This window comes from Malaya genurostris, chromosome 2 (assembly GCF_030247185.1).
Source record: "Malaya genurostris strain Urasoe2022 chromosome 2, Malgen_1.1, whole genome shotgun sequence".
NCBI classification, from domain to species: Eukaryota; Metazoa; Arthropoda; class Insecta; order Diptera; family Culicidae; genus Malaya; species Malaya genurostris.
This window is the reverse complement of record NC_080571.1, coordinates 270,405,729-270,422,913: the sequence shown is the minus strand read 5'-3', so window position 1 is coordinate 270,422,913 and position 17,185 is coordinate 270,405,729. Positions and strand designations below refer to the sequence as shown.

Sequence of the window (17,185 nt, the reverse complement as noted above, 5' to 3'; positions counted from 1 at the left end):
ATCTAGTTTAGATGCGATTAGTACATAAAAACATATATGTTATCGCGATAAAAATAAAGTCTTGTATTTTTCTGTGGAACAAAGTCAGTTTCAATACATCCACCATTTTTCTCGCTTTGGTTTCCTGATAGCATTCTGAAAAAGGAGAGAAATAAAATTGGCTCGACAAGGCTGCCAAACACACAGACATTCTATCTTTGTGAAAGTTGTATTTTTTTTTGCATTGTTCATTGGAATCCATGAATTGTCCAACCTATACGATAGATTAATGCGATAAAACTTCTCATCAAAATAATAAAATGTATGCTGACAACCCGGTACAGTACAGCTTATATACGATAGAGTTCAAGAGAAATACGATGCGCAAAGGGAATTGAGCGAGCCACGTGGTCGATTTAAAACTCAACACGTGGCCCTCTGTCCTCGCACCTTAAGGCTATCGTCCAAGTACCATGCGCGCGGGTGGTTTTAAGTAATTTTCGATGTAAATTTTGAAAAATTTGACAAAACCAAAAACATACAGACCATTGAAATACTTTTATCTATCTACAGGGTGAAAATGGCTGGAAAATTGGGAGGATTTTCCGAGTCTTATCAAAAATAGCACTGAAAAAATGAGCTTTTTTTGAAATCTTTCACAATTATTAAACAAATTTTTTTTTTAAAAAAAACCTTACGCTGGCAACAAGGATCACATTCGGACAAATTTTTACAAAACCTTTTCACGCTTTTCATGGAAAATCAACGAATTTCATACAACCGATTTCGTGGAAACTTTTAAAATTCGTGGATTTTCTATGAAAAGCGTGAAAAGGTTTTCCAAAATTGTGTCCGAATGTAATCTTTGTATTCATCATAAGGTTTATTTGAAAAATAAATTATGTCATCGCCTTATTTTTCCAGATAATTGTGAAAGATCACAAAAACACTAATTTTTAGAGCTATTTTTGATTAGACTCGTAAAATCCTCCGAATTTTCCAGCCATTTTGGTTTTGTCAAATTTTTCAAAATTTCCATCGAAAATTTCCTAAAACCACCCGCGCGCATGGTGCTTGTACGATGGCCTTAAGTAAACCTTCAAGTTCTCGTACCGAATTGTATTCTTTCGTAGTGTCGGCGGTAGCTTTTGTTCACTCTTTTTGAGATCGTTCTATTGTTCACTGCACAATACTGTACTTGGTTTCTTCCGGCCCGAACGTAAGCGGTTTTGTTTTATCTGATTAATAATAAAATTTGCTATTAGTTTGCAAATCACTTCTACCCGGGTTTAATCCACTAACCTCTCCTAAGTTTACCATTAATAACATATTCCTTCTGATTAAGAAACACGAAATGTTGACTTGAATTGAAATAACTCTTCCCACATTTTGACCTAAGGCCTTTGAATGACTGTTGAAATGGAAATAGTTTTAGACAATAATCTGGAAAAAATATATCCAGGAGCGTGTGTCCATACTTGGACCGAACGACTGTTGTACACCGCAACCCAATGAATTATTTCCAGTCTCTTTTCCTCTCTGCTTCCAACAGTTGAACTTCCAATCTGCAAACGACCGGTACACGAAATGTCATCTCCTAACCATCCGTGTGTAGGTAGATGAAAATTCCCCGTCCAGGTGTCGTGTCCGAAATTTCAGCAACAAAATGCAATTATCGACGGACTTAGCTAGAGCCAAACTATTACTAGGCTCATGGGATGATATATGTCCGAACCATCACACCCTGTAGGATGAAGCAGCCTGGTGGTAGTGGAATGGAATGAGACGACGCTACCTGAGTTGCTACCAGCCAATTCTCGCCTGGTGTGGCATCAAGAAAGTCAAGTAAGTGTAAACATATATTTTTGTACATTTGAGTGCTCTGGGGAGGGGTTATCTGGTACCTAGTCGGACCTTTTCGATGCGGTGAATCTTCATACTTAGCTAGACCATCGGTACGGTCTGTAGTACTTCTTGAAAGGATTTACATATAAATATAACCGACGTGAACAGATGCCTTCAGTAGCCCGATAGTTTTAGCGTGTGTAGATTCTAGTTGGAATCTCTTCAGTGTAGGAAGTGATAATTGCTTCAAGTGTTCATTCGGTAATTATCGAAGATGAAATCATTTGTAAGTTTTGATGTCGAAAAAAAACTCTGGTCAAAATATGCGCTTTGTCTCTTCAGATTGTTATCAGTGCAATACTAGCGTGTACATTCGCCGCCCCTCAAGGTCCTTTGGAGGAACCAATTCCAATCATACGACAAGAACAGGAAGTAAATCCTGATGGAAGCTACCGGTGGAGTTACGAAACTGGCAATGGAATCACCGCTGAAGAGCAAGGATTTCTTAAAAATCCAGACACCGAGCAGGCAGCTCAGGTTTGTTACTCCCATTTGTTCGACTGTAGAACGGTATTATTATGCAACAGCTGGAAAATGTTGCAATCATATTGAAATAGTCATATCCGTTACATAGTTGATTATCGATGAGTGATTTCTTTTCGTAAATTCACTCATTGCAAAATCGTTTCTGTGTAACCAGTATTTTGGCTCAGACTTCGAGCCCACATAATCTAATAGTAGCATTGCCTGGATAAAATAACTTTTGTCGTGAATATGACTTACTTTATTATGGGGCGCCTTCTCAAAAATTACCCTCTGGGAGAGTGATAAGTTTTTGATCTTGAATATCTCTTGTTATACTTAACGAAACAACATAATTTTTCCTCCATACTATCAGAAATATAATCAGGAATTTGTGATTAAATTTTCAACAGTGTAAAATAACCATACATAACTTAAAATCTATGTTTTCTCAAACTTTTGGAAACCACGAGGAAAACTCATCACATTTGCTTGCCTTTTTCGCACCAGGACGACGATTTTGAGGTAGTCAGACACATATCAATTCCGATGTTTTACTGGCCGAGTGTAATAGGTAAATCTTAACCGAGAATTGTTCATTTTTTACGTTAGACGGAACTGGATATCGTGCTGAGGTTCTTCCACCAACATCAGTAATAATGAGGTGGTAAAAACCTCAAATGCTCAGGTTCAATCAATGTAGCTCTTCTTCGCATTCGGACGTCGTGGCTAGCAGTAAACCAGTAATAGCAGAGACCTTAATTTTTAGTTAAATTCAAGAACTAATCTCAGAAACTAGATTCTGAAGTTAATTATAAGTTCATACTTCTATTTAAAAATTTAGTTCCAGATTACAGGTTACAGGAACTGAATCCTATTTCTGGATTTTGAAAATGGTTTCAAATTTAGTTCCTTATTCAGGGACTCGAAACCAGAGATATGATTTAGGATTTTTCAGAACTCATGAACAAAATTCAGGATATGAATTTTAGATCTGCATTCTGAAACTGAATATTAGGTCTGAACACCGAACCTTGATTCAAAAACTGAATTGAAAATGGCTAAAAATAACTTCAGTTCCTTACTTTTAGAACGAAATTTATGACCTGAGTTTTTGATCTAGATTCCGAAAATTTGCAGCTGAATTCGGAGCGTGCCCCAGATTTATATATTAGTTCTTTAATTTTAACAGTTATAATCATTTAACAAATTACGCAAAGCGGTTTTTTAGAACCACTAAAATATTTCCAAAAGATTTCGAGAAGTTTATTTCTACTAGTATCTAAATCTACAAAACTGTATTTGTTCCGTGTTATTTAATTGTATGGTAGAATATGTTTACCGTCAATTAATCGTACTGTAGTATAGATGCATCGTTTAAATTCTGGAAGCGAAGCAATGAAAGTTGAAAATTCATGCAATCTAATACGAATGATGATCTTTATCCAGAAGTGAGAAAGAAACATGTCAGTTCTATTCGTATTCACTTCCTCCAGTTATGTCTGTGACATTATCCACCCGCCTTTTTTCTTCGTATTTTCTTATAGTAAAACATATCAAGAATATTTTGTGAAATTTTTAAGCCTGTCGGAACAGAACTAAGCATTATGGGTCTTTATCTTGGTTTATTTAACAACAAAAAAAATATGATTTTTTCAAACTGTTAGAAGCTACGGGCTCCCTAGACTAATGAATTGTTTCCTTCGATTTTATAACCAAAACGCGTTTTTCTCAAAAGAAGGTTTTGGAAGTCCGTGCCTATCGTCATTCAAAAACTACAGCACCATTATTTTTTCAAATTTTGCACACACTTTATACATGCAAATACCATACCCCAACGTTTTTCTTTTCGTTGTTTGTTACTTTGGGGAGGTTTTACAGTTATAGAATGGCGGATTTTTTAATGATAAATCGTAGTTTTGACTTTAAACAACCACCAAAAAGGGGACGGGTTAGTATGATGGGTTAGTCGATGCCTTTCACGCAGCCCATCTGGGTTCGATCCCTAACCCCGCACATAGGGTCAGAAAGCTTTTCTGGCCCGAAGAGGTGAATGACCTTAAGGTTAAAACCTCTATAATCGTAAACATAAACAACAAACCACCAAAAATTAAAAAATCAAGCAGAAACGTTGGGGTCTGTAAAACATCTACTATGCTGTTTTGATTTATTGACTTCTGATTAGTCTGCGCCGAAATACAATGGACAGCGCAAATCATGATTTTTAAGAAGCATTCTCAAAAAATACCTCTTCACCGACTCATTTCTCAATATTTTTCCACGAAATATTTTTAAAATGTTGTTCAAGTGCTGCTTTGTATTATGTGACAAAAATATGCACTTGATTTTCTCTGAGATGACAGAACCGATTTTTACTAACTTGGATTCATATAAAGGTCGTCCTTTCCCATAGAACGCCATTGGACATTATCCTGATCCGTCATTTATTTTAAAAGCGTGTTTCTGAACATCACGGAGTAAATACGAAAGCAAAATTCTTTGAACTAGCCTTATTATTCTAATGCTGTACATGGGATGTAGGTTGATGGCCAAAAAACTAGATTTCGGCTAAACCTGTTCACGGTTCCGGATGTACCGAAAATTTCATTTTTTCTGAGAAGATAACTGCGCAAACCTGCGATTTTAACAAACTTTAGCCTAGATTTAGAAACGCCGAGAGGGTGGTGGAAAGGGGGAATTGCACCGGGCCCGGACTTTTCAGAGGCACGGAAATTTGAAGATTTAAAATTGTGTTTTATTCATTATAATAAAACTATTAGAACTAAAAAGTCATTTGGCATGATATTCTCTTTCCCATTCCCATTTTAAAACCATCCCATTTTAAAACCATCGAAGCTACAGTAATCATTTCAGGATATTTGAATTTTGCAAGATTTTACAAGATTTTGGCGACCATATTGAGAGAGAAACTGTCACTATATGCATATCACATGCATTGCATTTATTTTTATTCACATGTATACTGCCCATACTCGCATATCAGTCCCATATCGATTTTCGCCAATTTTGAGTGTATTACCGATATTTCAAATAATAATACCATGATTTAACATTAGGTAGCACAATAAATAAAAAAAAATCGGAAATAAAATTTTATTCGTCTTTTTCTCGACACGCCGATTTACCATATGGGACTGATATGCAAGTATGGGCAGTATAGGGACCCGTAATATTGCATTCTGGCCCTATAGATTGCTGTTACATTTAATCCCGATCAGACTTCCTGTTCCTGAGTTACAAAAAAATTTCAAACCTCCATTCAGAGCGACGACCCAAACAGGCAAATATTTTCTGGATTTGCTCAAAACTGACTCAATTTGCAGGTTATGATAGTTTATGACCTAACAAGCTTACTTATGTTCATTTGAAATTCGAAAAATATTTATTGCCAATACCACAGTAATGTTTATGAGAATATCAGATGAATGAGAAAGATATCATCACACCGCTTGGTGGATTAAAAAAGGCTCCTCAAGTCATTTAGATATTGGTACCTCGTGAGCACCGGTTTGTGACGCACATGAGTGTTTTGATTGTTTTACGTTTCGGCTTTTCTATTTTATTCAAGATAGTTCCTTTGCAGGTATGTACACTTATTTCAGCGATTTCTCAATATCTTGACATGGTTTGTTAAATGTTTCATTGATGAAATGGCTCATCAATGAAAAATTTACTTAGATTTTCTTGGACTGGAAACAAACAATAGTCCGAGAGAGCCAAATTTGGTGAATAAGGTGTGTTGATAAGTTCGAATAAAGCTCCAATAATGCACAGTAATACTAGCTTTTGACGGCCCATTCCGACCCATATGCCGCTTCGGAGATCTCGTACCAGCTTTAGTTCATAGCCGAGAATTCATTCTGTCTTCTGACGTTTGAAACAGGTTTCAACAATCGGTACCAAAATTCTTCCCGATTTCGTGTCAGCCTGTTCGAACACGTTTCCGAAGTGAGCTCTCGTTCTTCGTTTTGAATCGGAGTCTACACACGTGGGATCCGGTGGCAAGATATTTATTCATGAGCAGAGTTTCGCCCTAAATATAGTTTGTGCGCTCCCCACGAAACTCTCGAATTCATTAAAAACCATTTGTTTAAAATTCATACTCAGCATAGTCATACATGACAATGACAGTGGCTGCGGTACCATCGCACTATAGCTTGACATGTATGCCCCAATATAAACTACTAAACACCCCAAACTTCTTTGGGATTGCTGCGCATTTTGACGGTGAAGAAGGCTACTTTTCATCCTACTTAGTAAGTGCGCAGATCGTCATCATTTTGAATGATTCCAAATATGTTTCAACTTGTACGGCAGCGACATTTTTATTGGATTCACCAAGGTTCGTATTTGATTTGAACGCCTGATATTCCCAAGATTACCATTCAATATAATGTTTTCGTACATTCATTTTATGATATTTTTATTTTGGACACACATTGAGCACTGTGGAATACACAATGAATATTTGAATGCTGCATCGAAATAATTCGCACTCATTGATACTGATATACGGGAACTTTGCGTGTGAGACAGAAAATGATTAATTTTGTTGCATTTTGATGAACAAATCCGCAATTATTTTTGCATTTTCTGAAAGCTGGGGAGACCGGGGCGAAAATAACCACGCAAAAAATTGTGTGGAAAACAATATTTTTACTCGGAATGTTATACTGTTCAAAAGCTAATGGGTGATTTTTTAAGAGGTACAGAATTTGATTTCGAAAAAAAAGTGTAGGGCGAAAATGGCCAGTCACATTTAGACGCTGCAAAAAATACTGTGTGTAAATTAAAATTTTTGATCTTTCAAACTTTTTCGTATATGAAAAATATCATATAATTTATTTTATACAAATGCAAGCTCGATGTATTGCCTGACATACATTGACGGTAGAAATGTTAATTTTTCGAGACTATCCATGTATCAGAACAGTTTTGTGATGTCAACATATAAGTGGAACATTTCCAATAGAATGGAACAAGTACAGAACGTGGATTGGTTATTTAATATCAGAGAGCTGGAATTACAATTTCATTCATGCCATAAGTTGATATAGGTATATTTAGGTGTATTTCAACAACATATGTACTTCGGCGTTATTTTAGCCAATGTGGTATTTCAACCAACGTGCCTAAAAAAATATTTATGCTTCAACCAATACGGGTAAAACCGTCAACTCCCGACACTCTGCAAGTAACAATTTTTGTTACGGTAGCTTATTTGTGACTAGTTTGCAACAAGAAGTTTGAGTGATTGTTACTATCAGGTGTACAACTTTGCTTCCGCCGTTTTTTTTTTCAAAATTAAAAGCTTTATTGCGCAAAAGTGCTTACAAATGTATTATTCAAAGTATTGTTCGTCGCTAGCGACAACTTTCTCCCATCTTTCCGGCAATTTTCGGATCCCGGCTCGAAAAAAGGAGTCCTCTTTTGACGCTATCCATGAAGCAATCCATTTTTCCAACTCTTCGAAGAATTGAAAATGTTGAACTGCCAGGACGTGTGCCATCGAACGGAATAGGTGGAAATCAGAAGGGGCGACATTTGGGGAATACGGCGGGAGGGACAAGACTTCCCATTTCAGCGCATCCAGGCATTTTTTGAGCACTTTTGCGAAGTGAGGCCGAGCATTGTCGTGTTGGAGGATGACTTTGTCATGTCGCTCTTGATATTGTGGCCGCTTTTCTTTTAGCGCGCGACTAAGACGCATCAGTTGCGTTCGATAGCTTTCTCCCTTTGATGGTTCACCCGGTTTTAAGAGCTCGTAGTAAATCACACCGAGCTGATCCCACCAAATTGAAGGTTTTTTCTCTTCCACTACCATGTTTGTCTTCGACATCGAAATCACCATTTTGAAACCACTCTCGACACGTTCTTTTACTCAGAGTAGCACCACCGTAAGTTTCTGAGAGCATTCGATGCGCTTCAGCTGCATTTTTTTTCGAATTGTAACAGAAAAGTAAAACTTCCCGCAAATGGCGAGAAAAGGGGCACATAAACAGACATTTTCGAGCGCGAATAAAACGAAAACAAGAACAATTGTCACTGAAACGGCGATGACAATTCGTTAGGCACTGTACACACTCACTTTAAAGGCATTATCATCTATGTATTTTAACCAGCCTCAGCCGGTACAGCCACCTATTGGAAAAGGTGGAAGCAAACACCTGATAACATCTAACCGTCAAAAAGCGCAGTTTTGACTAGTGACTTGACATATTGGACATCAGTTAAAAAATAAGTTGTCGTTACGTTGCAACGCCATGCTGAAAAAATTTTTCTTCCCGTAACATGAAAATAACTTGTTTTCAGGTAAACTAGTTAAAACTTAGCGATTCCGTAATGAAGTTGACATATTCAATCCAACATATAGTTTTCTACGTTACATTTCTATTATCACTACGTTACGAAAACCAACTGATAGCTATCTGAATCAGAGCAGAAATTTTTTTTATAATCTTTTCTTTTATTATTCAAAAATTTTTTATTTCGTTTCATATACGCTCAAGCTTAACTATAATGAAATAAAAAATAAGCTTTTTGGCAATATTGACTTGTAGCCATCTGGTTGTCATAGGTAACAAGTGATTTCCACGGAAGCCATGTGTCCTGGAAAAAAATCTCATAAGAAAGTATAGCCTTCTTCAAGCGCATGCGTAACAAGCATTACGCCATTTAGAACACCGGAGGAAAAGTTCTTCCACACTTCCTTCTCGATAGAAGGAGTCTCTCCATACTGGGACATAGTTTTGCGAATAGAGGGATCAGAGACACTTGAAGATAAATTAAGCACACGCACTTCTATATCACTATCTTCCACGTGCAGGATGTAAACAACATTATTTGTCTTGTTTCATTGAAGTAAATGCAATCCGTAAGCAAACCTTCAAGTTCTCGTATTGCAGGTCGAATTTGGCACTGTCTGAAGTCAACAACAATTATATTTTTTCGTATTGGCTACGGTAGCTTTTGTTCATTTGGTTCACTCATTTTGACATCGTCCTAATGTTCACTGTACTTCACAGTTCTGTAATCCAGTTCTGTGGCCAAAAATCTACAGAGCAGAACTTTCATGCAAGAAGCGAAAAAAACGGAAGGACGTTACACGTACAATATTCAAACACACACACACAGATGTTAACAAAACCGCATTGTCTCATTTTGGATGCCAAGACGTACGTGACGGCAGATTTCCGGCTGCTTCCGGGACTTCTGTTTTTCACTTCCCATCATAAGTTTGATGTCCCAGAAGACGTTAGGAAGCAGGAGATGTTTGCCAATATATATATATATATGATTTGGCAAGCAATTTGCTCAATCGGAGCTGTCCATTTGTGGCCACCGATACGAACAATTCAAACAGGTGCTTTGAAATCATCATAAAGAAGTAGAATGGGAAAAAGATATGATGCAAAAATGCATTTTGACATGATACTGAAATTGAATAAAGCTACAATGGAAAAAGTTAAATAACATGTTTGATTTGATTCCCTGAATGTTGGGAGATGATCGGTTGAATTTATATGTCTTGGAAGTACATTTTACGGACATACAATAAAAGAATATACATGTCTCGCTAATGACGTTGGTTCTGCTTAAGATTAGTCATTTTTGCCTCCTGTAAACGACCGCATTCAGGTTAAAGTTGAGACTAAATAAACGTTAATAATGGCTTTTTTGTCATTTCTCGCTAAAGGGCACGCTCGTTTACAATCTTTTGTTTCCCCTTTTCAATGTTCTAAGGAGAAAAGATTCAAGTGATTCCTTTTTCATTGTTTAAAAACACAATATTTTAGTAAAAAAATAATATCTGAACTTTTATTTAGGTTTTATTGTTATGCAATAGCAACTTTTTATTAGAAATTTTAAAGCAGTTTCCAAATTTTATAAAAATTTTTCTCAGAAATCTTTTCGCAATCATGAACTTTACTGTTTGGGTCCATGACAGAATGATGATTTTAATTACACTGAGGTACCTTTTTACACGGTTTTTTTTCGCAGGGTTTTTTATACACAGTTTTTTTTTACACGGATTCCGGAATTAACACGGTATTTATGCGGTTTTCGCAATTAGCACGGTTTCTGATGAGAATTTAAAAAGCACTGTCATTTGTTTTTTGTTGAAAATCCCAAACTTCATGTTGGTTGAAGACACAAACACAGAGACAATATCATGAACTGCGTGCCCTCACAAAAAAGCCCTGATGATATTAATAAGGGGCTGTCCATAAAAGACGTCACACTTTTTTGGCAATTTTTGACTCCCTACCCCCACCCCCTTTGTCACAAATCGTCACATCAGCAAAGACCCCCCACCCCCCTATGTCACATGTCACGAATTCAAAATAAATAAAATTCATCTCAATACATACTCAATATGTCTGACAAACTATACAAATATGAGTATAATATCGATTTATTATTTATTGCTGTCATTAGATTAAAAAATATCTCTAAAACTACAAAACCATCGAAATTATTTTATAAATATTAATTATATAATTTAATAAAAGTATTTGATTGAAACTAATGAAACATTTAAATCATTTGTTTTTTTTATCCTAGAGGTACAAAGATATTTTATTTCTTTAGTTAAGGAATAATATTCCCTTAGTGTAGCATACAGGGCTGAGAAATAAAGTTCAAAACACCATCAAATCGAGATCACTTCCGAAGAAGATCGCTTGTGATCTTTCATAACAAAGATCACTTCTGATCAGTGATCTTTAAATCACATCGATCAAAATCGGTACGGATCTTCCGTCACACAAATCGGTAGTGATTTTGAGCTGAAATGATTCTTGATTCATGTAAGTAAGTTCAATCATTGGATGATTCGATCAGCTTTGATCTTGGTGGAGGAAAATCACATATGATCAAGATAAGACATGGCATGATCTACGTCTGAAATCGTTGATCCCCCGCTGAGGGGTGTGAAAATTAGTAATAACAGCAATCCTAAAGGAATTTATAACTAAGGATTGCGCGTGTCAATGAGACTTTTCCAAAATCATGGTACATTGTCAATTTTGTATCTTTGGGAAAAGCTCTTTTAACACTCCTTATCAACAGAGCTGAGGAAAATACCTGTTTCGTTACGTTATGAATACTAGATTAAGAGAAATAAATGCTAGATGAAAATTTCATGAAAATAATAAGTTTGGAACGTAATCATATTGATATTGTTAATTTGACAGCATTCTCTACGCAATAGCAATGCTCCATGCAAAATTAGTTTAGAAAAATATTTCACACCACATAATGATTAGAGCGACAAAAGACTCTGTTTTACTTCCAGCTGGTTGATGCTGATGATGATGTTTATGATGATGCACTATTTTTATTAAACTCAATTAAACGCTTTTTGACATGACATTGATGTCGTCTACAATTGACATTGACATTTATGGAAGTAACAGAAGCACAGAATTTGAGCACACAGCAGGCGCTGCGTTTGAAAGGCGTGTTTGAATTGCCTAGCAAAACTTGCACTCCTCCCGGGTAGATGTGAATAGTAAACGAAAATCAAAGTAATAGCATATAGTACCATCATATCTTGTCTTGATGTTCCTGTGCTGTCATAGCAATACTTCATATTTCCTTGATATTTAATCGAAGGAATCTTCTTGATAGATTAGACAAAATCTATTTAGAATCAAGATTTGTTATAATATCTTATTTCGTTATTGATATAATATAATGAAAACAAGAAAATGGAAATCTGCTAAACTTGCTAACACTAATATGTTTTGTAAAAATAAGAATATGAATGAGTATCTAGTTTCTTTTTAGGTACAATAATCGACAGCGATCAGAAACTGATTTCGACAAAACATTTGATCAGTTTTTAAAATATCAAAAAAGTTACACGTGGCTCTGTATAATAATTTAATTTCTACTTCTTGTAACTCTACTTCTAAACTTATTTACAGAAGTTTTTTTTCAGTTCCTGAAAATTCATTTCATTTTCAAGAAATTTTCTAACACTGTAAACCTCTTCGATTTACCGTTATCTCGGCTATCGGTACATGACAATCATTCACGCTCATCTTACTTTGAACAGATGACATTTATTTGAGCGGTTCACCTTCACTTATTTCCAAACTACATGAAAGCGTGCACAACGTGTGGGTGTTGTTATAGAATGTAAGTCCGTTTTCACTCTCAACCCCCTGTTGTTTACCAAGGAGTGATCGTGTGTGTATCGAACACGCTCAATCGGAACTCATTTGTTTCAATTAGAAGAAAGAGGTTGAGGTGAAACAACCTTAAACCTTTACCTTGTACAACGCTTGACAGTTATGGTTTGAGGACAACTATTCGTCCAGGTTTCGTAACCAGCTTCATCTCATGTCTCGAACCTTGCGGAAAGATGAGTTATTGAATTTCCATTAGTTGCGGATCGCCATACAGGGTACCGGCAGCTCTTAGAGTCGGTGGTAGCCAAGAATACTGCAGACCAACGGGGACAAAAGGCCAACCGGTATATTTTGTACAACCTCTTCACCGACAACGCAAGTACAAGAAAACCTCAATCGCACACCGGATCGATTGCGACAGAGATGTTTATTTAATCTTTAGCCTCTGTCCACCTCTGACCGTTGCTGAATGGGTGGATTGCCCGATGATGATATGAAGACGATTTTGAGCCGTAAAGTGTGATGAGGAGAGCAAAAATATGTGACTGCTGCAATTAATGGATCGTATCCACACTCGCCGGATGACCTATGAACTGCTCGCACCGTTGAATGGCGACTAAACGAGAACCAAAATGCGAAACTAGTTTTGTGACCAGGACTGATCTAGGATCAAGTTTTATGCGTGCAGTGAAAGGTCAAGAGTTTCACCTTTTTGTTATAAACATCTGTTGTAGTTAGCGTGAATTGAGTTATCCAGCAAACTTTAAGTTAACTTTCTGTCTCGTTCGCAGGTAGCCCAAGGTGAATTTTCTTACACAGCACCGGATGGCCAGCTGATTAGGCTGCAGTATATTGCCGACGAAAACGGATTCCAACCGATCGGAGACCATCTTCCAACGCCACCACCAATTCCACCGGCAATCCAAAGGGCACTGGAGTACCTGGCGAGTCAACCACCAAGTGACGGTACATCACGGAGGTTTTAAAATGTAGTCTTTTGCAGTATATGTTGCGGTCAACTAATCTCTAGAATAAACAAATACAGATTTCGAAAGTACAATATTGAATACACCCCTGCATATGCAACTTTAAACAAATAGAAAACTGAAAGAACTAACTATATTTGAAATTGCTTACTTAGTTACAGATTATAACATTCGAACCCAACCATACTATATCAAATGTTTTAGCTCGCTTTCCAAATGCTGCAGAGCTTGAATGGTTCGATCATGAGCAGTGACAACGCAGAAACCGTCGATCTTGACAATCTACCGAATTTTATTTTACTTTATTTTTTGTTTCTGTCAAGCTTACTCTTCAATAGACATAAAATCTCCTCTTCTTTTGCATATTTCTATTGTAACTAAAACTAATTAGGTACTGGCATACGGAAAAAAAAACACTTGAGAACGAGTGCACGCTGCAAAATACCGCTTATTTAAAGCAACGAAACGTTTAGTTAACAATCGAACAAAAACTACAAGGATCAGGCCCATGGGGTTGTTCGAGCCATTGATGTGGAACAAGGCAACCGAAATTTCTAATGATCTACAATCAAAAAGTTCAATCAATCCGAACCAACACCGAACATCATTTGTCTTGATTTGCGTTTGTTTTATAGCCGACAAAATTACACCAATATCCCAAATGTATCCAATTATATCTTTGTACATACTTGCGATTTCGATAATTAAGCTTCTCCCCGCCGAGCTTGTGTTCAAGTTTTGTATGCAAGCAGTTTTTTTAGCGTTATGTTTCTCGATCATTCTGCGATTTTGGTTGAAGCGATAAACTGTTTCTCATTATCAATCGATTTCATCTAATATAAATTAGAAATTAATCTTAAGCACTCAAAATTCATCCAGGGGTAGTTGTCAATTTCTCATGGGGAAACGACATAACATGGAATTTCGAGCTTGCATGACACTAGATCAGAGCATACCAATTAAAGCTTCAAATCGTTTTATGGCACGTTTCCCGAGTAAAGTCTAACATCAAAATGAGAACAAATTGAAATCTGATTATGATAGCAACATCAGATTGAAATCCTTATGTGATATTGACTCATCGAATTTTCAATTAATATCACATTATGTTATCATTTTGCTGTTTAAAGACAAAAGTTTTGTGAAACTCAAAAAATAAGAATATTAGAATCCACAATTTAGTGAATCCATTGAAATTGAGCAAATTTCAAACGGCAATTCAAAATACAAAGTTAAGTTTCAATGGAAGAATTATTCCTTCAATCCTATGTTGCCTTTTGCAAAAATGCTTTGACATCCTGCCGAGATCCTGCAGTTGACCGCAACCATAACCGTGAAGCAAGTATTTTTTCCAACATTTTTTCAGTTTTTACGCAAATAATGCTCCTTTTTTGTCACGAGAATACTGGTGTAGAACCACACATCTAGGAAGCATTGGATAAATTGGCGATCATCGGTACCACGTTTGCCTGAAGCAGGTAAATCTGAGTAGTGGCTTTGGCATTCCCATCTCGCTGATCGCCTGCCGTAGAAGGAGCTTATTTCAGAATTTGATGAGAAATATATTCGACGTCATCGATTTCCTTCTAGATACGTTAAGTATCCGATCCTGTAACAATTTTTCCGTTCAGTTAAAAAAAATGTTTCCATATTTGTAATCATACGACGCCGCGAAGTTAATTTCAAAGTTTTTAGACCATTATTTTCAGTGCATCCAGAAATCGAGGACCTGAATGGCGAAAATAATCTACTCGTCAAACCCGTTCTGAAAATACCCATAACTTTATATTCAACAGTATGGAAAAATTCATTGTTTACGAAGTTCGAACATTGAATGTCTCAGATTTCAGAACCTAGAGCTAATTCTTAATAATACTTTAGTGGCCACTAAGAAAATATATGTTTAATTTATATATTCTTAAGTAGTCCACAAACTGTGTCGAAGACATTCTTCAAAACAATTCTCATCCTAGTTATAAATGCTTATAACTTCATATACTCACTAACGCTAGATACTATGAGAAGTATTTTATCAATCATCTAATAGATCTTGGAACTTTAATACAGTTTTCTAAAAAAAAACGTCTAACTAAATCGTCATAGTTTTGAGCCACAGGACTAATTCTGCATCAAATGATTGTAAATTATAAGTCTACACAAGAACTAAAATTTACTGAAGACATTATGGTTCTATCTGTGGTCAGAAGCGAGATAATCGTTCATTGTTCTAATTATTGCCGGATTCCTAATTCACGTTCATGTGTTGTAGAAGACTTCACTGTAAAATGTTCGGTCTTCAGAACCTCTAGATTTATATTTCAAAGTAATTACATGTGCAAATTGTGTGAGATCAAGTAGGTAACTCAATTTAATGTCATAATGTTTGAATGCTACAGCTTTGGATATGAAAAGGACAAAGAGAACATTTTTATACTCTGCTCAAATAGCCACACTGCTATTCACGGTGGATGCGGGATGGAAGCGACGCAACGAGTGTGCACTGACAGAAACTACGCGTGCGTGGCTTGATACATTCAAATTGAAACTTAGAAACATTTCCTGTCAAATGATGAAATAATATTAATAATTGATACAAAATAGACTGAGCTGTAAGTGTTTAAAACCTGACCACATTTCTACGTGTAGTTTTTCTTGAGTTTCTGATTTGCACCCCTATATAGAAAATAGAGATGTGTTCCACATAAAAAAAATAGTTGTTTTAAACCAAACTTATGGCAGATTCAAACATAATATACCTGTTTTAAACTACAATATTGTTATTCCAAACAAATGTTGGTTGTTCAGTCTGCATCGGTCATGGTAACTCGGTAGATTCAAAGGGTCCAAGAAAGACGACGAAGCGAGAATTGAACAAATTTTCGTTGGATTACTTCAATGCGATATTACACCAATCAGTCAAGTTATTCAACTGCTCTCGTAAGAATTCCATGTCTGCTGTGGATTTGATAATATGAAATAGTTGGAAACTATTTGCGAACGATAGTTTCAAACACTTGATCTAGAAATTTGAATCGTTCAGATAGAGTAAAAACATAAATGGTCCAAGGTGACTTCCTTGAAGAACTCCAGAGGTAACAGTAAATGGTAAGGTTTGTTTTTATACAAATATTTTATTCAGGCCAATTTGCGTACAAGCTTTACGAAGCCGATTGAGCCATGGTTTTATTAGATAAATTATTTTTTTTACCGTTGGATCATTTTGTCACCCTTTTTCTAGGGGGAGAGGAGCTTCCATTTTTATCTTGCGATGATTGAGGGAACCTTGTTCCTGGCTCGTCTCGTCCTCCATTGCCGCATCGGTGGTATCCTTGTTAGTTTCCGTTTTTTCTTCGTTTTCCTTGTAATTCGCAGTTTTGGGTTCGTTGTTAGTTGCTGTAGACGCGCCTTGTTGTGCATTAATTGCAGTTGCTGGTTGGTTTGATGGTGCAACAGGAGTACTGCGCTCACTAGTTTCCGTTGTTGGGCGGTTGTCCTTGTTTTCATTTGAAGATGTCCTTTTCGCAGTTTCAATGCAAAGTTTGCCATAGTGTGCAGTTTGTTCACAAAACTGACATGTAACCAGTTGATTTTCATACGTAATCAGCGTTTTACACGGATGTATCCCGTCTTGAACACAAACGATGTAAGATGGAATTTCTTTACGTAGTTGCATACGTACCACTCGCACACCAT

At 36.4% G+C, this 17,185-nt stretch overlaps 1 protein-coding gene across 1 annotated transcript; it reads left to right on the top strand.

Annotated features, from left to right (window-relative positions):
* Window positions 1-1,932: 1,932 nt before the first annotated feature.
* Window positions 1,933-13,573, top strand: LOC131430008 (endocuticle structural glycoprotein ABD-4-like). Its single transcript, XM_058594614.1, has 3 exons — window positions 1,933-2,110; window positions 2,167-2,361; window positions 13,298-13,573. Exons 1-3 carry the CDS (start codon window positions 2,099-2,101, stop codon window positions 13,490-13,492), a joined length of 402 nt encoding a protein of 133 aa, XP_058450597.1. The 5' UTR covers window positions 1,933-2,098; the 3' UTR covers window positions 13,493-13,573.
* The last annotated feature ends 3,612 nt before the right edge of the window (window positions 13,574-17,185 follow it).

What these genes read in the sequence shown, in the direction of transcription:
- LOC131430008 (XM_058594614.1), top strand. An exon ending in ACACCGAGCAGGCAGCTCAG is followed by an intron (nt 2,362 to 13,297) that starts GTTTGTTACTCC and finishes TCTCGTTCGCAG; the next exon opens with GTAGCCCAAGGTGAATTTTC.